We start from the raw sequence: 18454 nt of genomic DNA, 5'->3' as shown, positions 1-18454 counted from the left end.
CATTACTTTGCCTATCCTGGTTGATATATTATTGCCTGGGTTGTGTTCCATGGTTTCCTCATTTGTAGTAAACTCAGCTCCTCCACGCCCGTCTTTTCTGAAATATAGACACAATACCAAAGACACATGCTCAAATTTTCCATCTTAAAAAATAAAATTTTTGAAGGGGCACCTGGGTAGCTCAGTAGGTTAAACGCCCGCCTTCGGCTCAGGTCATGATCTCACGGTTCGTGGATTCGAGCCCCGGGTCAGGCTCTGTGCTGACAGCTCGGAGCCTGCAGCCTGCTTTGGATTCCGTGTCTCCCATTCTCTGTCCTTCCCTCGCTCGCACTCTCTCTTTCTCTTCTCTCTCTCAAAAATAAATAAACGTTCAAAAAAATGTTTTTCATTAAATAAAATCTTTGAGAGAAGCATCCTCTAGCCACCTCTCCTTCTCTTCTCTATGAGACACCTAAGTTTCTTGAAAGAGCAGATTAACCAATGCTCTTCAAACGTCTTCTTGGACACTTCCTAAAAGTTACGTGCAAAAACATGCAATGGTTACCAGAAAAGGGGTAGGGGTGGGTAGTCAGCCCTAGATGTAAAGACCCATGAACAAGGCTCATTTTCTGTCGGAGAGTCTGACATCATTGTTAAATTCAAACAGATGTGCTAATCCACATCACTGTGACACTGGGTTCCAATGTTAAGAAAGATGGGAAAGGACAAGTTCCTGAATTTGTGCACTGGACGAAATGGCAGTATGACTGCCATTAACATCTATCAGTGCTTTGCCCTTACTGGATTCCTTCAGGGACAAAGTATATTTTGTCAGGGGAAGAAGTCATTAAATGTACATCATCCTTATTTCCACTCCACTTTATGTGAATTCAAAATATCCAAATATAAGCCCAAGCACCCTATTTTAATATTTATTTCTTTGTGTATTCATTCATTCCTTCCCTCACTTATTTATTGAGGAATAAACAATTTCATTGGGCTCAGACCAGGAGTCCGTGGGCCTCAAGGACTTCTGTGTATTTGTCGGTCTTCTTCTTCACATTGTTTTTGGCCTGTTTCTGTAGCCTCATGAGATGCTTTTTCTTCCCGTAATGGATCTTGGACTTCTCCTTCCTCTTCTCCTCCAGGGTGGCTGTTACAGCCTGGTACTTCCAGCCCACCTCATGAGCCAGGTGCTCAGGTAAGGAAATGTTCGTGTAGGCTTCAGACGCACAACCTTGAGGGCACCGGGAACCACCATCCCCTTTTTCTTGTCATAAGGTGGCAAGATCCCATCAAACACATTGAGGCGGTCCAGGGAAGCCTGGCCTCCCATGGTCCTGTGGGGCAGCGTGCCTTACACTGTCCTCCAGAAGATGCGGCTGGGCTCTGGGGATGGGCCATGGGATGGGTTGAGGCTCAGCGGCTTGTGGAGGAAAGCCAGGTACTTAATGTTTTAGTAGAAATTGCCAGAAGTGCTGATGCCCTCATAGCGCACCACTACAACCTTCCAGCCCAGCAGCACCTGTTTAGACACAGTGGCTTCCAGGTGGCCAAGGAGATGGCCCCCGCCATTGAGCCCCAGGACCTGCCCCTCCTCCATCTTAAGCAGCCGCCTGGGGAAAACACCCCATTTTTAATGCCAAACTTTGTCACCAACAAAAATCTGCAAAAAAACAAAGGAAGTCGTAAACCCTGACCTCATTGCGTTAAGAAGCCTTCACTGGCACTGTTAAGAGAATGGGGAAAAACTGTTAACAGATTGGGGGAAAATATTTGCACATCCCATGTTCGTCAAAGGACTAGCATCAAGAAAGTATAAAGAACCCCTGGGGTGCCTGGGTGGCTCATTCAGTTGAGCATTCAACTCTTGATTTCAGCTCAGGTCATGATCCCAGAGTAGTGGGATCAAGCTCCACCATGGGCTTCATGCTGGGCATGGAGACTTCTGAGCAATCTTTCTCTCTCTGCCTCTCCCCCACTCACAGTCACGCTCTCTAAATTTAAAAATTAAAACAAAAAAGAATTTTTTTTGCAATTAAATGATGCAATTAAATGATGCAATTAAAATGATGCAATTAAAAAATGAGATATGGGGGTGCCCAGGTGGCTCAGTCAGTTGAGTGTCAGACTTTGGCTCAGATCATGATCTCCCAGTTCATGAGTTCAAGCCTCACACCAGGCTCTCTGCTGTCAGCGCAGACCTGCTTGGGATCCTCTGTCTCCCTTCTCTCTGCCCCTCCCTCTCCCTCTCTCTTTCTGTCTCTCTCTCTCTCTCAAAAATAAAAAAAAAATTTTTTTGAAAAATGAGACATAGGCACAGTCACTTCTCCAAAGATATAAAGTTGGCAGATAAGCACATGAAAAGATGTTCAGCATCATCAACCGCTAGAGAAATGCAAATGAAAACCACGGAGATAACAACTGCGTATCTACTGAAACTACTAAAATTAAGAATACTGACAATACCAAGTGCTGGTGAAGATACAGAATGACTGGAACTCTCTGCCTGGTTCTGTGGCACAACAGACCATTGGACTTCTGGGCAGAGTAACTAGAATTCTCATACGTTGCTACCGGAAATGTGAAATGGCCCGCTCTGGAAAACAGTTCGACAGTTTGTTATAAAGGTAAACATACATCCACCACATGACCTGGCAGTTTCACTCCAATATTGTTGTGTGTATCCACAATTCGCTCCTTTTTATTGCTGAGTACTATTCCATTGAGTAAACAAACTGTGGTACGTCCATCCAATGCAATACTACTCAGGAACAACGGGGAAGAATTGTTGATACATGCAATGACTTGGATGAATCTCAGGGACGTTATATGAAAGAAGCCAGTCTCAAAAATTACATATGGGGGCGCCTGGGTGGCGCAGTCGGTTAAGCGTCTGACTTCAGCCAGGTCACAATCTCGCGGTCTGTGAGTTCGAGCCCTGTGTCAGGCTCTGGGCTGATGGCTCAGAGCCTGGAGCCTGTTTCCGATTCTGTGTTTCCCTCTCTCTCTGCCCCTCCCCCGTTCATGCTCTGTCTCTCTCTGTCCCAAAAATAAATAAACGTTGAAAAAAAAATTAAAAAAAAAATTACATATGAATGATGCCATTTATATGACATCTCCAAAAATATAAATCTGGACTGATGAAGAACAGAGCAGTGGTTGCCAGGGGGCAGGGGAAGGGTGTGTCTAGAAAGAGGTACACTAGGGAGTTTTTAAGGTGATGTAACCATTCTTTATTCTGAATGGGGTGGTATGAGGCCATATATATATATATATATATATATATATATATATATATATATATATATATATATATATATATATCAACATTTATAGAACAATACAAAATAAACGTCAATGTAAAAAAATAAAATGTAAAAAAAAAAGGCTTGTCACTCTTTCAAATGGTTTCTTAAATTTTTTTTTTTTACATTTATTTATTTTTGAGAAACAGAGTGAGACAAAGCGTGAGCAGGGGAGGGGCAGAGAGAGAAGGAGACACAGAATCTGAAGCAGGCTTCAGGCTCTGAGCTGTCAGCACAGAGCCTGACGCGGGGCTCGAACTCATGGAGCCGTGAGATCATGACCTGAGCCGAAGTCGGATGTTCAACCGACTGAGCTACCCAGGCACCCCCAAATGGTTTCTTTATTTGGCATCCCAGTGATTTTTATGCCTTCAAGTAATGTACTCCAGTAAGGTTTAAGGTGGGTAAGAGGTATGGTTTTCTTTTCTGGACAAGAGAAGGAGGTTTAGGAAAGAAGAGATGGGAAGGAGAGCTGGGGTGCAGGCCCACAATTACACATTACAATGATGCTTGTGATTACTGCAGTGGCTTCCCAATTGGTCTCTCTGCTTCCTACTCCTATGCTACGCTGCTGTGTTGTTTTCCTCAATTTCAAGTCTGATCATGTGACTTTCCTTCTTCACGCCAGGTAGCTAGCTGTGTTGCTGCGTGTGTATTTCTTTCTTCCTCTCTAGACAGAGCTCACCGGTAATTAAAAAAAAAAAAAGCAGACCCTTAATATACAACCCAGCAGGTGTTGAAACAGACATTTTCAAGGTGCTTTAGGAGCCAGAAGAGGGAGCACCCACATCATGTCTGGGCTGTCAGGAAGCCTCAACAAAGACACTCCAATAACTGCTAGCCCTCTGGGGGGTCCATAGGAAACCCCCACAAAAAGCAGAGAATAAGATGCTCCCAGCCCTCTGGTTCTCCACCAAAATGAAGAGAGAACACTAAGTGTCTTTCTGCACGTCACCTGAAGGACAACGAATCATAGAGCTGGGACCTCGGTGATCTATTTCTCTAACATTTCAGCCTTTCCAAGTTTCTTTCGGTTCCTCTTTGCCATCTAAGGGCCTTTGAACATTTTCTTCCCTCAGACAAGCGTTTTCCTCACCCTCTTCCCTTTGACTAACCTCTAAATACTTTTAAGGTTTCAACTTAACATCACTTTCTGGAGAGGACGGAGGCCCTCCCCTCCCCGTCCTTAGGGGTAACGCTGTGTTGCATGCTCCCACAGCAGCCTGTATTTTCCTTTCTGGACACGCGTGCCATTGTCCCACCCTGTATAAGAGTTGCCTTCCAGAAGCCTGTAATCTGTGACAGCAGGTACCATCTGGTTCCTGCCCTGTTCCCAGGGCTTGGCACAGAACCTGGCACCGGGGGGCTGCTCAAAAGTATGTGTTGCTTGCATCGCATTTCAATAGTTAGTACAACTTCCTCACTTGAAAGCGAAAAACCAAGGCACATAGGTAGGAAGGTGAGGTGTCCAACAATCTCAAGTTAGTGGCAAAGCCAGAGCTGGCACGCCGACTGGATGGCTCTCTCTCTGCCCTGGGGTCCAGTGGGGTTCTCCTTGGCTTGCTTCTTTCTTCCCAGAAAGTTTTGTTTTGTTCTGTTTATTAATCTGGGTTTTAATTTCTTCTCAGATGTGCACAAAGATGGGACTTTCCCACGGACATTTTTGATTCATGTAGAAAAAAACAGTGCTTTTGAAGAGTGAGAAGTGGATGGTCTCTTTAAAAGTTTCCCCCACTTCCAACTTTTAAGTTTGAACACTTTTGAATCTCTAGAAAGTTTGCACAAAAAGGACAATAGAGACTCATCTCTACTTCACCTGGATTCATCAGCTGCTAACATGTTGCACAGTGGCTCGCTTTCTCTAGCTCTTTCCCTGTATATATATTTCCTACCATATATATATATATATATATATATATATATATATATATACACACACACACACACACTATATGTATATATACACTATATATATACATATATATATGTCTATACTCTATATATACATGTACACATACACTTATTCTTTGCCAAACCATTTCAGAGACAGTTGTAGACTAAAAATTATTACACTTTACCCCTGAACACTTTAGCACGTATCCCTGAAGAACAAGAACAATCTACACAAATACAACATAATTATCAGTTTTACAACACTCTTTGGCTAGTATACATCCATGTTCAAACTTCCCCAGTTATCTCCATTATGTCTTTTGTAGCTGCTTTGTAAAAATCCAGGATCCAGGGGAGCCTGGCTGGCTCAGTCAGGAGAGTGTGCAACTCCTGATCTCGGGGTTGTAAATTTGAACCCCACGTTGGGTGTAGAGATTACTTACAAATAAAAATCTTTAAAAAAATAAATCATAAAAATCCAGGATCCAGTCAAGAATCATGAATTGCATTTTCTTGCCTCCTTAGTCTTTTTAAATCTAGAACCCTTTCCTCACTACTTTATCTTTCATGATACTGACACTTTTGAAGAGTCCAGGCCAGCTGTTTCAGAGAATGTCTCTAATGTGAATTTGTCTGATTAGTTCCTCATGGTTAGATCCAGATTAAACTTTTTTTCTCTTTGAGCAAAAATGCCACTTGCATGACACGGTGGGTGGCTTTCCATTGCGGTGCCTTCATTTCAGATGTCCTGGGCCTTGAGGACATGTGCCAGAGCCCCAAGACCCCCAGGGCTGGGCAGTGGGAAGGCCTGGGGAGCCAACAGGTAAAGGCCAAAGCTTCAGTCTTGGCAGAGTTCATGGCCGGCGATGGCTGTTGCCTATGGGGCCCTCCAGCTGGGCAACCAAGGCCAAGGTGAGAACTTGTCCTTCCCACCACAAGCTCCGGGTGACCAGTGGCCAGCTCCTCAGCTAATGGGTCACCTGCGGCCGTGGCTGCCCTCTGTTGATGCAGCTGTCAGAGGAACAAGAAGAGAGCTGAGCCAATAACCACGGCAATGCAGTCCTACTGGAGAGAAGGGACAGCGAGGGGACAGAGCACAATGACAGTGAACAAGAATGAAACACCGACCAAAAGGGTGCGAGACAGAGGGGACACACACACCAGAGAAGGAGAGAAAAGCAGAGAGTGAGAGACACAGAAACTTCGAGACTCAGACACACAGGCCCATGGGGAAAAGGAAGCACCAGCTGACGCCCTTCACCAACAACTTCCAAGTCCGCTTCTTAGGCTCTCGGTTTTAAGATTTTGGAAAGTGAAGGGGCACCTGGGTGGCTTAGCCAGTTAAGCGCCAGACTTTGGCTCAGGTCATGAACTCACAGTCCGTGGGTTCGAGCCCCGCATCAGGCTCTGTGCTGACAGCTCAGAGCCTGGAGCCTGCTTCAGATTCTGTGTCTCCCTTTCTCACTCTTTGCCCCTCCCCTGCTTGTGTGTGCTCTCTGCCTCTGTCTCCCTCTCAAAAATAAAAAATAAACATGGGGCGCCTGGGTGGCGCAGTCTGTAAAGCGTCCGACTTCAGCCAGGTCACGATCTCGCGGTCCGGGAGTTCGAGCCCCGCGTCAGGCTCTGGGCTGATGGCTCGGAGCCTGGAGCCTGTTTCCGATTCTGTGTCTCCCTCTCTCTCTGCCCCTCCCCCGTTCATGCTCTGTCTCTCTCTGTCCCAAAAATAATAAAAAACGTTGAAAAAAAAATTAAAAAAAAAATAAAATAAAAAATAAACATTAAAAAAAAAAAGATTTTGGACAGTGAAAAGAGTGTGTGTTTTATACTAGTCAGATTCAAAGGGCACAAGTGTTTCTCCTAAGTGCCCGTGTGGGGTCACCCACTCACTCACTCTGTACTTTTCAAAAACACAGAAGTTCTCCCTGGCCCCCAAACCAGGCCCTGGGCCAGAAGTTTCCTGCCCTAACTCAGAATGTCTTCCCGTTTTTCACAGAGCTGTCAGCCACAAAGAAACCTACTTCTAACACATCTGGGGTGAAGGGGAGGAGGAGAGAAGCAGACAGAAGGGAGGATCCAGAGAAAAGAAGGGTGCTAAACATAGCCTTCCCTCTGTGGGTAGGGAGGAACCCAAGACTGGGGGGCGGGGGCTGCCCAGTGGGTGTGACCTTAGCTAATAATAATAGGCCAGGGTTTTCTCAGGAGGAGAGGGACTGGGAGGGGTGGGGGAGGGTGGACAGAGAGAGAAGCTGCTGGTTCCTGGACACAGCGGTTCTGGGATAGGGCTCCCCACAGAGGAACTTTGCACGGATGGAGAGGGCTTTCTGATAATAATGTGCACTGTCTGTACTTTTCTTTGGCAGGAAGAGAAGAAAATGGGAAAAGCCATGACCTCGGCTTCAGGGCTCACGGCTGAACCCCACGAGGCCCCTTTCTGCCTTTGGCCAAAAGGACCAACCCCAGGCCGTGCGTGTGTCTTACCGAGGAGGTTGAGGGGCGTCAGGGGGCGGGAGAGGACATCCTGAAAGCTCTCCAGCCATTCCCGCTGCTCCTTCTCGCTGGGGCAGGTGAAGACGAACCTCCGCTCAGGGGTGATGATGGTGAGGCCAGCTTTCCAGCGGTTCCCTCGGATGCCCTTGGGCAGGTCTTCATATACATCATACCCCTGCTCGTTGCTCCCAAGAAAAACCTGGCCCTGTTCAAAGGCATCCTGGAAATAGAAGACGTGTGGTCATCAGAGGCCACACCTGGGGCAGAGAGACACCTGCAGCCCTGCCATCTCCCCAGCTCTATTTTAGAAAGAGGTGTTTTATGTGCATAGCAGGGGTCTCTGCTAGGGATTTCTGTTTGGTGGGACCCAGAATGTGAAAGGGTAAAAAAAACATAAATCACACATGTGATCTGTTAAAATAATACTTGACATTTATGGGCAGCTTATATGCCCCAAGATTTCAAGCGGTTTACCTTAAGTAACTCATACAATCCTCATGGCAACCTCTGAGGAAGAAACTGAGGCACAGAGATTTAAGTGCTCTGCCCAAGGCATACCACTAAGTGGCAGGGCTGAAAGTTCTAAAGCCCACAGTCCTAACCACTAGCCTCCTGGTGACAAGTGAGCACTGGAAACTGGAGGACGAGAAATGACCTGTTTAGCTGCATTGGCAGCATTTAGGATACATGACTTCCAGCAAGGCGAGAGAGAATAGCTCCACGCCCGGGAGATGACTTGGAGGCAAGCAAAGGTGGAGGTGTGTCCCTCGCTAGGCTTCTCCAGCCCTGTAGCTTCCCCCACGGTCCCCGGCTAGTACTGACCCCTCCTCTGCTTGGGGGTGCATTGGAGAGGGGCCGGCAGTGGCTCTTACCAGTGGGTTCTTGTAATAGAGCAGCCTCCGCTCCTGGGGATCCAGGGCAAACCACCTTTTCTTGAAAGGTTCTCTCTGCTGCAAAAGAGGGAACCTCATACCAGGGTCAGCCGAGTGGGGGGAGCAAAGAGGTCAGAGAGCCGGCCTGGGCTACACCTGGGGAGCTGGCCAGTCCCCGCCCCCTCAGACACCCCAGGGCTCCTCCCTGAAGGCTCTGCCCACCCTCTCACCCCCTGCCAGCTGCGCCCCGTGCCTCTGGGTGCTGCTGTGGGTAGGAAGAGGCGCCCTCCTCCTTCTCAGGTTGTGGACAAGAAGTCTCAGAAAAAGGAAGCTGGGGAAATCAGAAGTAGTCACTGCTCAGCAATGCTGAAAGTGCTGGCCTTGACGGAATTGCAACCGAGGTCAGGGGAAAGAAAGCCCCCGGCAAGAATCACCGCGGACTGGCTGTGCCATTGGCTGGTGAAGGCAGAAAACACAATGCGCAACCCTTCCAGTCCTTGTTAAGCTGCCCAGGGGCTTCCTTTCACACCGATTGCCTAACCCCTTCCACCGCAGTCTTGACAACCATCTGGTCAACATAGTACACCTTTAAAAAATCAAAAAGCATTGAGTTGCTGCTGCTTGGGGAGTTTGTTTTGTCTTGTTTTGTTTTGTTTTAGGGGGCTCCCTCTGCTTTCCCTTCTCCTCCTCCCTTCCCCTCTTCCTCCCCTTCCAACCACCAGGACCCTCACCAGCCAGACTCCTGGCTTGGAGCCTCACCCTTCTCAGCACCCAGGAGGGGGCTTAGATACCCTCACCACAGGCCTCCAAGGGAGGTCCAGGAGCGGCCAGGCTTCCCTGCCTTCACAGATGAGTGCAGATGAGCAACACTGGGGGTTGGGGCAGGTTCAGTGAAAGAGCAGGGGCTGAGTTGGAGGGAGGGGGTGTGTGCTGGGGAGGGGTGTGTCCCTGTGTGTGCAGAGGTGTGTTTTCTCAGACCAATCACGAGCCCCTGTCTCACTTGGATGGACGGTCCCAGTAGGTCCCCAGAACCAAGCACACGAGGGTTCTGGCAAATGCAAAAGCTGTCCCCCAAAGAGTCCCTTTTCAGCTCTGCTCTCCCAGGAGTCAGCTCAATTAGATGGAGCCAAGGAGAAAGAAGCTGCCGGTGATGCTGATAAAGGAGGGGATGCCCACGGGTCGGGAGATGCGCCAGCACGATGCTGGACCACATACCAGCTCACCAGTCTCCACTCGGTCTTTGGCCCCAAGAACTCACAAACATTGGGTTACTTCCCTTCCTCTTCCCACCCCCCTAGGTCCCCACTTTCCTACTTCCCAAATCCTGCCCTACTGCCTACTGGAACCAGGGCCCTGTGAGTCCCACAGAGAGCGGTGAAATGTACCTTTGGGCCCGTCTTTTCCATGAAGCCTTGTTTGAGGTAGTTCCTGGTGATGAGGGGCACGAGCTGGGGGAAGAGAGACATACACTGAACCCCTGACTCACATGCCAGGGGCTCAAGGCTCCCCAACAAAGAGGAAGTTTGGAATGGGGAAGGATGTGTGTTCGTGGTTCACGGGGCTATATTTGGAACGTGGGATGGGTGCAATATTAACATTTCACCAGAGGCAGACGACAGCATCTCAGATGTTTGCAGAGCTTACCGGCAGAGCCGAATCTTGGTTTAAGGACTTAGTCTAAGGATTCCTTCAGTATCCCCAAGAGGTAGACATCGGCGAGGCTCTGAGGAGACCCTCCCGGTGTCATCAGGGGGCATATTCTGAGGGTCTACTCTGTGTCAGGCTCTGGGTGCCCTTCTTAACCACCGAGTGAGGTGGGTTTTTTTTTTTTAATTTTGTAAATGTTTTATTTATTTTGAGAGACAGAGTATGAGCAGGGGAGGGACAGAGAGAGACACACACACAGAAGCAGGCTCCAGGCTCTAAGCTGTCAGCCCAGAGCCCGATGCGGGGCTCGAACTCATGAACTGCGAGATCATGACCTGAGCCGAAGTCGGAGGCTTAATCAACTGAGCCACCCAGGCGCCCCACGAGGTGGATATTTTTATCTTCGCTGGACATCTGAACACACCAGGCCCCAGAGACGTGGTTGGGGATTTTCCCTGAGTCAGGCTGCTGGTAGGACAGAAAGCTGGGATTCACACCTAGGGCTGCCAGACGCTAGACAGACACTCGTAGTTCTCCCGCCACTTCACCATGACACTGAGCATAAACATGTCAGAGCCCCCTGGCCAGGCCCCCGGCCAAGACCTGGTCCTTACTGGGGATTCTAACGCAGACGCACAGGAGATGGTAGCAGAGTAGGCAAGCAGGGAAAGTTCTGGACTAGGAGCAGGGGGACCTGGGATCTAGCTGCAGTTCTGACCTTGACAAGGTGTATGACCTTGGGAAGACCTTATCCCTCTCTGGGCCCATGTCCCCTGAGTAATAAGGAGACTGGATTGTGTGATCTCCAGGAGCCCTTCCGGCTTGCCAACCTATGCTCAGAGAGGTTTCCAGGAATTAACGCTGGCCCCCTATACCCTAGGGGGTCAAACTGGCAAGCCTAGGGCTTCCAATGACAGCCCAGGCTTCCGAGGGCAGAGGGGGTTCTCCAGAGCTCCAGAGCCCAGGACGGGACAAAGGGGAAGTAAAGTCTGGGAGGTCTGAAAGGAAGAAAACTGTGAAGAAAATAAACTCCCCTTTCCCTAAAATACATTCTGCAGGCCTTAGTTCCTTCATTTGGAAAAGAGAGTCCCAAGCTGCTTAATAGTCTGAACCTGAGCCAGGGCAAGGCTGGGCTAGGCCTAGGGAAACAACCAGAAGAAGGCAGATCACATGGATGGAGTGCTGCTTGCTGTACCTCAGAAGCCTTGGCTCACTCGATTCTCACAACAGCCCTGGAAAGTAGGCGCTGTCCCCATGGTGACAGAGGAGCGACCGAGGCTCAGAGAGGTGAGGTGATGTGTCCCAGGTAACACATCAGCTTCTCTGACTTCAGAGGCCACACGTTTCTTAGTCTAGAACCACGTTCCGCACTGGAACTCTCAGCTGTCTGACCTCTGCATCCCTAAGCTTGAGGCAGGTCCAGGCAGTTGTCCAGAACCTCACACATACCTGGGCACAGCAGGAGTTAAGGCAGCAGAGAGATGGGGGGGAGGGGGGAGGCGGTGGAGATCAACAGTGGGTGAGGGGAGGCAAGAGGACATTGAGGAGTTGGCCAAAGACCAATTTCCTCTGCAGGGGTCAGCAAAGTTGGAGAGTCAGCCCAATGACTCAGGCTGAGAGTCTGCACTTTGTCCTACAAGATCTCCAGTCAGCAGGCAGCACCCACGACGCCTTCCTCGCAGAGCGTGCATTCACCCATGCTGGGTGCTGACTCTGCAGACCCGGAAGGTCTTGACCCTTGGCTGGAATCGCTCCCAGGGAGTTGTGATCTCGGTGCATCACCAAGCCTGGAGTGGACACCCATTTCCAAAACTTAGCTCCCTGAAAACCGTGGAATTAAGGAGAATCTAAGCTTTCAAGGAGGGTCTAACAGTTTGGAATAAGAAAATACCAGGGGGGGGGCACCTGGGTGGCTAAGTTGGTCGTGCATCTGACTCTTGATTTCGGCTCAGGTCACGATCTCATTATTTGTGAGTTCGAGCCCCACATCAGGCTCTGTGCTGACAGCGCAGAGCCTGCTTGGGATTTTCTCTCTCTCCCTCTGTCTCTCTCCATCTCTCTCTCTCTCTCTCTCAAAAAAAAAAAAAAGTTCCAGGATTAATATGGCATCTCCACCCCCATCATTTACAAAATCCTCTAAGAGCAGGGCCTAAAGCAGACACCAGCCCATAGCACCTCAGAGCTGGAAGGAACCCTGAAGATGACCCAGACCAACCACCGTCTTACAGCTGTGGGAACCGATACTTGGAGAAGTGCCATAACCAGCAGCTGTCAAAGAGCGAGTTAGTGACAGGGCATCCTTGAGAACCCAAGCCTCCTGGCTCGAGGCAGCATCCTCTGCCCCACACACCTGAGAGATGCAGACAGATGCCCTACATGTCTGAGGACAACCAAAATGAAGTTCTCAGGGTCACAGTTACCTTGGCCACAGAAGGAAGACTGTTCCTGTCAGAACTGTAATGGAGAAGATCCCATCACCTTCCCGAGACCAGAACACAAAAGGGCAAAGGGAGGACACTCGAATGGGAAGAGCACCTTTGGGTATTCACTTGACCTTCTTGGGACTCAGTTTCTCATCAATAAAATGGGAATGATTACCCCATCTCACTGGCTGCTACAAGGGATTACTGGATACGAGGGAATACAAGATAAAAGGGGCTGCAAAGCACTTTGAAAGCAGCACATGAAGGATCATTTGCACATTTCAGTGGGAGGAGGGGTCAGAAAGAGATGCCCCAATCCCAAGCCCCTTGACACTAGGGACAGTGGCTATGCATCCCTAAGAGAGAGTCTCACCTGCATTTTGGAGGCTGCCTTGCCATGTGTGAGGCCAAACCCCCTGAAGAAAGAGTCTTTGGTTTCCCTCTGAGGTATCCACCCCCAAATCTCGAGGTCCTGTCCACAAACAAAGCTAGTCTAGCCTCTGAGTATTTGGGGGGTCAGCAGACAAGGAAAAGAGGTGACAGGGAAGAGACTCAGAGGCTGGGGTCCACATTTAGCTCACCTCAGACTCTGGGAGCTCAGGAAAGGCCGTTTTTAGGTACTGCAGACGGGCTGCACGGAGGGCATTGAACCAGTCCACTATCTCCTGTGGAGAAAAATGAGGACATCAGCCTGTGAGATGGAGTGGGGGAGGGGGGCTGAGTCCGCTGGCAGGAAGCCGGCTGGGTCTTCAGGTTCAGCACATGCACACACCCTCAGTTCTGCTCAGCGGCCAGTGGGCTGATCACAGAGCCCAGACGCTCCCTCCCCAGCAGGTGGGAACCCTCTGACTTGGAGACCTCCAGAGCCCCGGGGGAGGAGGAAAGTGATCTGCACTAGAGTTCCGCAATGGCTTAATATGCATAAGAATCACCTGAGGGTCTCTTTAAAGTGCAGCTTTGGATCCAGTGGGTTTAGGGGGTGGGTGGGGCCTGAGATCCTGCATTCCTAACAAGCTTTCTGGTGATGTGATGCTGGCCAGTGGGACACAATTGGAGGAGCAAGTGTCCTCAGATGTTGAAGATCCGGCTCCCAAGTGGGGGCAGGTGCACCTGGGGATTCTCCTCCGGTAGCAATGCTCATGTAACTTGGGCCCAAGCCGGCTTGGACTTGTATCACACTGGGGGAATGCATCCTCGAGTGTGGGCCACCATCGTCGCTCACCTGGTGAACCACCTGTCTAGCAGGCTCTGCCTTGGCTTTGCTGCTTTGCAATGGGTGCCCCCCCACAACAGCCAGAGTGATTTTTTTTTTTTTTTTTCAGAGCAATTTTCTCATTGACAATGCAACCGTGTCTAGCTTAGAGCCCTCTCTGCCACCCTCAGGAGAAAAATCTAAGTATGACTCCTTTGCCCTCTGAGCTCTCTCCATACAAAACCATTTGCAACCCTCCCAATCATGTTATTCGTCCTCGCACATTCTGCCCGGCCCACCCCTCCTCCCTCCCCCCACACAGAGCTTCTACTCATCCCCAAGTTTAGTTTAGTTGTTGTGATGGGTTTCTGCCCAGTCCAAGCCCTGCTTTTGTGAGAACCACCCCACCCATTCTCACCCACTCACTGCTCACCCAAAATTGCAGCCACATTTGCAGCTAAGATCCTCCCCTTCTTGGCCACAGCAACTGGGCCAGGGCTGGGCTAAGGTAGAGGCTAAATTGGGCTTACCAGGTTCCTTCTCCCAAGAATTTGGAATGGGGGAGCCGAAAGATTGTTCAAATAGCTGCAGTGCTACACCTTGATGTAATACAGTGATTGAGAAATTCATTTGACTATGGTTTCCCAGGAGTGCAACATAATTACCATTTCTCTCTTGCCAGCCAAGCACACTGGCCTAGTATTCCAGAGTTCAGAGCTCTCTTGCCCTGGGAATTAAACTTCTCAGCTCCCAGACACCAAAGGAATGGGGCCATTCCAGAAAAGACTCACCCAGACCTTCACTTTGGTCACTAACTGGAGACCATGGGGCCAAATCCAACCTGTATACGTGTTTGTTCGGTTCCTGAAGTTATGTTTCAATCCTCTATACAGGTTTTCCTGCTTTATAGCCTTCTAGCCATCTTCACTTTTTTTTTTTTAAGTTTATTTGTTTATTTTGAGACAAAGAGTGAGTGTGCGAGCAGGGGAGGGGGCAGCGAGAGAGGGAGAGAGAGAGAATCCCAAGCAGGCTCCATGCTGTCAGCACAGAGCCTGACGAGGGGCTCCATCTCACAAACCATGAGATCATGACCTGAGCTGAAATCAAGACTTGGATGCTTAATGGACTGAGCCACCCAGGTGCCCCATCCACTTCACTTTTCAATTACCTACCTGGCTCCTGCAGGCATGAGTTTGCAGCTTCTATTTATGCCTCTCTAAAGAGAGGCTAGGGCACTGAAGGGAAGAGAATGGCCAGACCCAAGCTTTCAGATGCTCTACAACTGGGCAAATGGGAGGGGCCAGAAACTGTAAGTATCAGAGACCTTGGGCACCTCAGCAAAAGCCCTCGTATAGTGATTGGCACAGAGGGGTGGCCCCGGGCATCCATTGTGGACACAGGGCAACAGCAGAGAGCCCACCATGGACCAAGAACCAGGGCTCTCCTCCATGTCTCCCAGTCCCAAGATTCTGGTAAAACCAAGGGAGGAAGTCAAGAAAGAGGGTTGATATTAGATTTCTTGCCACTTTGGGGAATAGGGGTCCTTGAATTTAAATGTTTATTTTTATTTATTTATTTATTTTGAGCGAGAGAGAGTGCAAGCAGGGAAGGGGTAGAGGGCAAGGGGGAGACAGAGGATCAGAAGCCAGCCCCATGCTGTCAGCACAGAGCCCAGTGAGGCGCTGGAACTCCTGAACTGGGAGATCATGACCTGAGCTAAAGTAGGACACTCGGGGTGCCTGGGTGGCTCGGTCGGTTAAGCGTCCAACTTCGGCTCAGGTCATGATCTCACGGCCTGTGAGTTCGAGCCCCGCGTCGGGCTCTGTGCTGACAGCTCAGAGCCTGGAGCCTGTTTCAGATTCTGTGTCTCCCTCTCTCTCTGCCCCTCCCCTGTTCATGCTCTCTCTCTGTCTCAAAAATAAATAAATGTTAAAAAATAAAATAAAAATAAAAAAATAAAGTAGGACACTCAACCAACCGAACCAGCCAGGTGCCCCTGGGGGTCCTTGAATTTAGAGAAATAAATAAGTACTATACTTGCACCTCAGGTGTCATAGAACAATGTGCTCCTGTTAAGAGGGCTCACTGCTCTCTCTGGCTCTCTCTCTCTCTCACACACACACCACAGTTCTTGACTCTAATCTCTCAGGAGGCCCAGCCAGATTTGTTGCCCTTAAAATAAACACCCTTGTATATTTCCCATTCATGCTCCCTTTAAGCTGATTTGAGTGTCCTCTTTTTCAACATATTCACATAATTTTTAAATAGAAACTCTTTCCTCTGGAATGCCTTTTTGACTGCCCGCCCCCAAGACTAGGCCACTTACGTGCTTCCTGTGTGACCGAGCATGACTGACAGCCCATCAACAAGGTATCAGCAGGTGCCTCTTTCCTCATCTGACTCCCTCCCCAGACCGAGATCCTCGAGGCCTGCCCACGGCTCTGCCCTGTTCACCACCACACTCTAAACCTACAGCAGTGCTTTGTATACTGCAAAGACCCAATAAGCATTCAAGGAAAGAGTGAATTCATGAATGAATAAGTGACAGAGATGTGAAATTGCCCGTAAGATTCTTAACCTTTTACAACTGTTACCATCATGTGCCAATAAATCATTAGCAGCGGTTAATGTTTGAAATGCATTTCACCGTACTGAAATGCTTTCACATTCATGGTTCATGGTCACTCAACCCTCAAAACCCCTCTGGGAGGCGGGTGTTCTGATCTATAAACACAGATGGAGGAGGGGAAGGGATGTGCCCCAGTAACACAGCCCAGAGCGGAGAAACCCAGGGCTCCAGTTTCTGATTCCGAACCCCTGTTCCTCAGACTGCGCCACTGGGAACTCTGCCCAAAGCGTGAAGACAGCATCCCAGTGCTAGTGCCGCTTGGGAAGATCTAGCCCCTGGGTCAGGTTTCTGGCTCCTGCTGCCAAGGATTCTCCTTCCAGCAGGGCCACGTAGAGTGGTAAAATGGACTGCGGGACCCAAGAACCATAGTCTGGGTTAATGTGCCCATGCCTCAGGGACATAGGGTTAAAACATTTCCAGGATTGTTTTGAGGGTTAAGAAACGATGTATTGCAACGGGGTGCCTGGGTGGCTCAGTCAGTTGAGCATCCGACTTCAGCTCAGGTCATGATCTCAGGGTTTGTGAGTTCGAGCCCCGCGTCAGGCTCTGTGCTGATAGCTCAGAGAGCCTGGAGTCTGCTTCAGATTCTGTGTCTCCCTGGCTCTCTGCCCCTCCCCCACTCATGCTCGCTCGCGCTCTCTCTCTCTCTCTCTCTCTCTCTCCCTCTCTCAAAAACAAATAAACATTAAAAAGATTTTTAAAAAGAAAGAAAAAAATGCTGTATTGTGGGGTGCCTGCCTGGCTCAGGCAGTACAGCATGTGACTCTTGATCTCGGGGTTGTGAATTCAAGCTTCATGTTGGGTGTGGAGTCTACTTAAGAAAAAAAAAATGAAGACATAAATGATGTATAGTGATAGCCAAGAACAGTGCCTGGCACAGAATTAACAGGTACTCACAAAATGTCAGACCTCACCTTTACCCCCACCTCCACTTAGCACATGACTCCCAAGTCACATGACTCTGCTCATTGTGACCCGGCTTATCCTCTTGGACCTGTACTATTGGCTTGGTCTTCTCTGACAGAAGCCGGTTTTTTAAAAATGTTGATTTATTTATCTTGAGAGAGAGAGGGAGAGAGAATCCCAGGGCAGAGGTGGATCCCACGAACTGTGAGATCATGACCTGAGCTGAAGTCAAGGCTCAGCCGCTTAACTGACTGAGCCGCCCAGGCGCCCCTGCTTTCTTAAACTTTAATGTGCTTAAGGATCACCTAGAGAGCCTGTTAAAATGCAATATCTAATTTAGTAGGTTCAGGTGGGACTGAGACTCCGGTCTAACAAGCTCCCAGGTGATGCTAATGCTGTTAGTACAGGACCACAGGACCACCTGCTGAGAAGCAAGGCCTCTGCATTCACTGCCACCTGGTCTTCCATCCACTCCTGCTGTGTTCAGAATCCCTGCCCTATCTGGATTGGCCGTCCCTGGGCATAGTCCCTCCTACCAACTGGACTCCCCTGAGTGGCTGTGTACTGTCCAGACACACCCACGGTACCTGCCGGGTGTCTCTCCCTAATCTCGCTCTGCCTTCCTCACACAGCCATCTCAGACCGGAAGGTGACAACAGACGAAGGCAAACTGGGGCAGCAAATCTCAAGAGCAGCTGAACAAGGGAGCTGCGGGGCGGGTCTGCAGAGTCCTGGGGTGCAGGCGGGAGGCTAGGGTAGCCACACGGCTCGGCTCACCTTCCCACTTTCGTGGTACACGAACAGGTTCCTGATGTGGCCCTCTCTCCTGTAGGTGATCTGCAGCCCGTGGGGGTTCCCTATCTTCTCTGTTTCAAAGGTGGCATTCAAGTCTCTGATGCTGATGACAGCTTTGGGGCCTTTACCCTGAAAGAGAGGAAGCAGGTGACATCTCACCACCTTCACCAAGGCCTTAATGCCAACAGATAACCAATCTGTAACTTTTCAGGGCTTTTAAATGTTCTTGCTCTAATATCAAGATGCACAGAGGTTCTACTGCTCCCTGCATTTAGGTCATCCCACCATTCCTGCTCAATCAGATTGGCTTCACCGAGCTGGAA

At 49.5% G+C, this 18454-nt stretch overlaps 1 protein-coding gene and 1 pseudogene across 3 annotated transcripts in view; both read right to left on the bottom strand.

Moving 5' to 3' along the window:
- Window positions 1-964: 964 nt before the first annotated feature.
- LOC115501024 lies at window positions 965-1594 on the bottom strand (annotated as a pseudogene).
- Window positions 1572-18454, bottom strand: part of ADAP2 (ArfGAP with dual PH domains 2) — a 34918-nt gene continuing 18035 nt past the window's right edge. The window contains exons 6-11 of one of the 3 annotated variants that reach the window (XM_030295843.1): window positions 18114-18260; window positions 13191-13274; window positions 9925-9987; window positions 8540-8617; window positions 7659-7887; window positions 1572-1645 (exon numbers count right to left, since the gene is read on the bottom strand). In XM_030295843.1, coding sequence (XP_030151703.1) covers window positions 1632-1645; window positions 7659-7887; window positions 8540-8617; window positions 9925-9987; window positions 13191-13274; window positions 18114-18260 — 615 coding nt within the window. In that variant the 3' untranslated portion in view covers window positions 1572-1631. Of the gene's footprint in view, window positions 1646-5340; window positions 6192-7658; window positions 7888-8539; window positions 8618-9924; window positions 9988-13190; window positions 13275-18113; window positions 18261-18454 lie in introns of those variants that run through there. The other 2 variants (XM_030295842.1, XM_030295844.1) reach the window with 2 other exon arrangements.

This window comes from Lynx canadensis, chromosome E1, assembly GCF_007474595.2.
Source record: "Lynx canadensis isolate LIC74 chromosome E1, mLynCan4.pri.v2, whole genome shotgun sequence".
NCBI classification, from domain to species: Eukaryota; Metazoa; Chordata; class Mammalia; order Carnivora; family Felidae; genus Lynx; species Lynx canadensis.
Note: the sequence above shows the minus strand (reverse complement) of the source record. Positions and strands in the feature narration are given on the sequence as shown.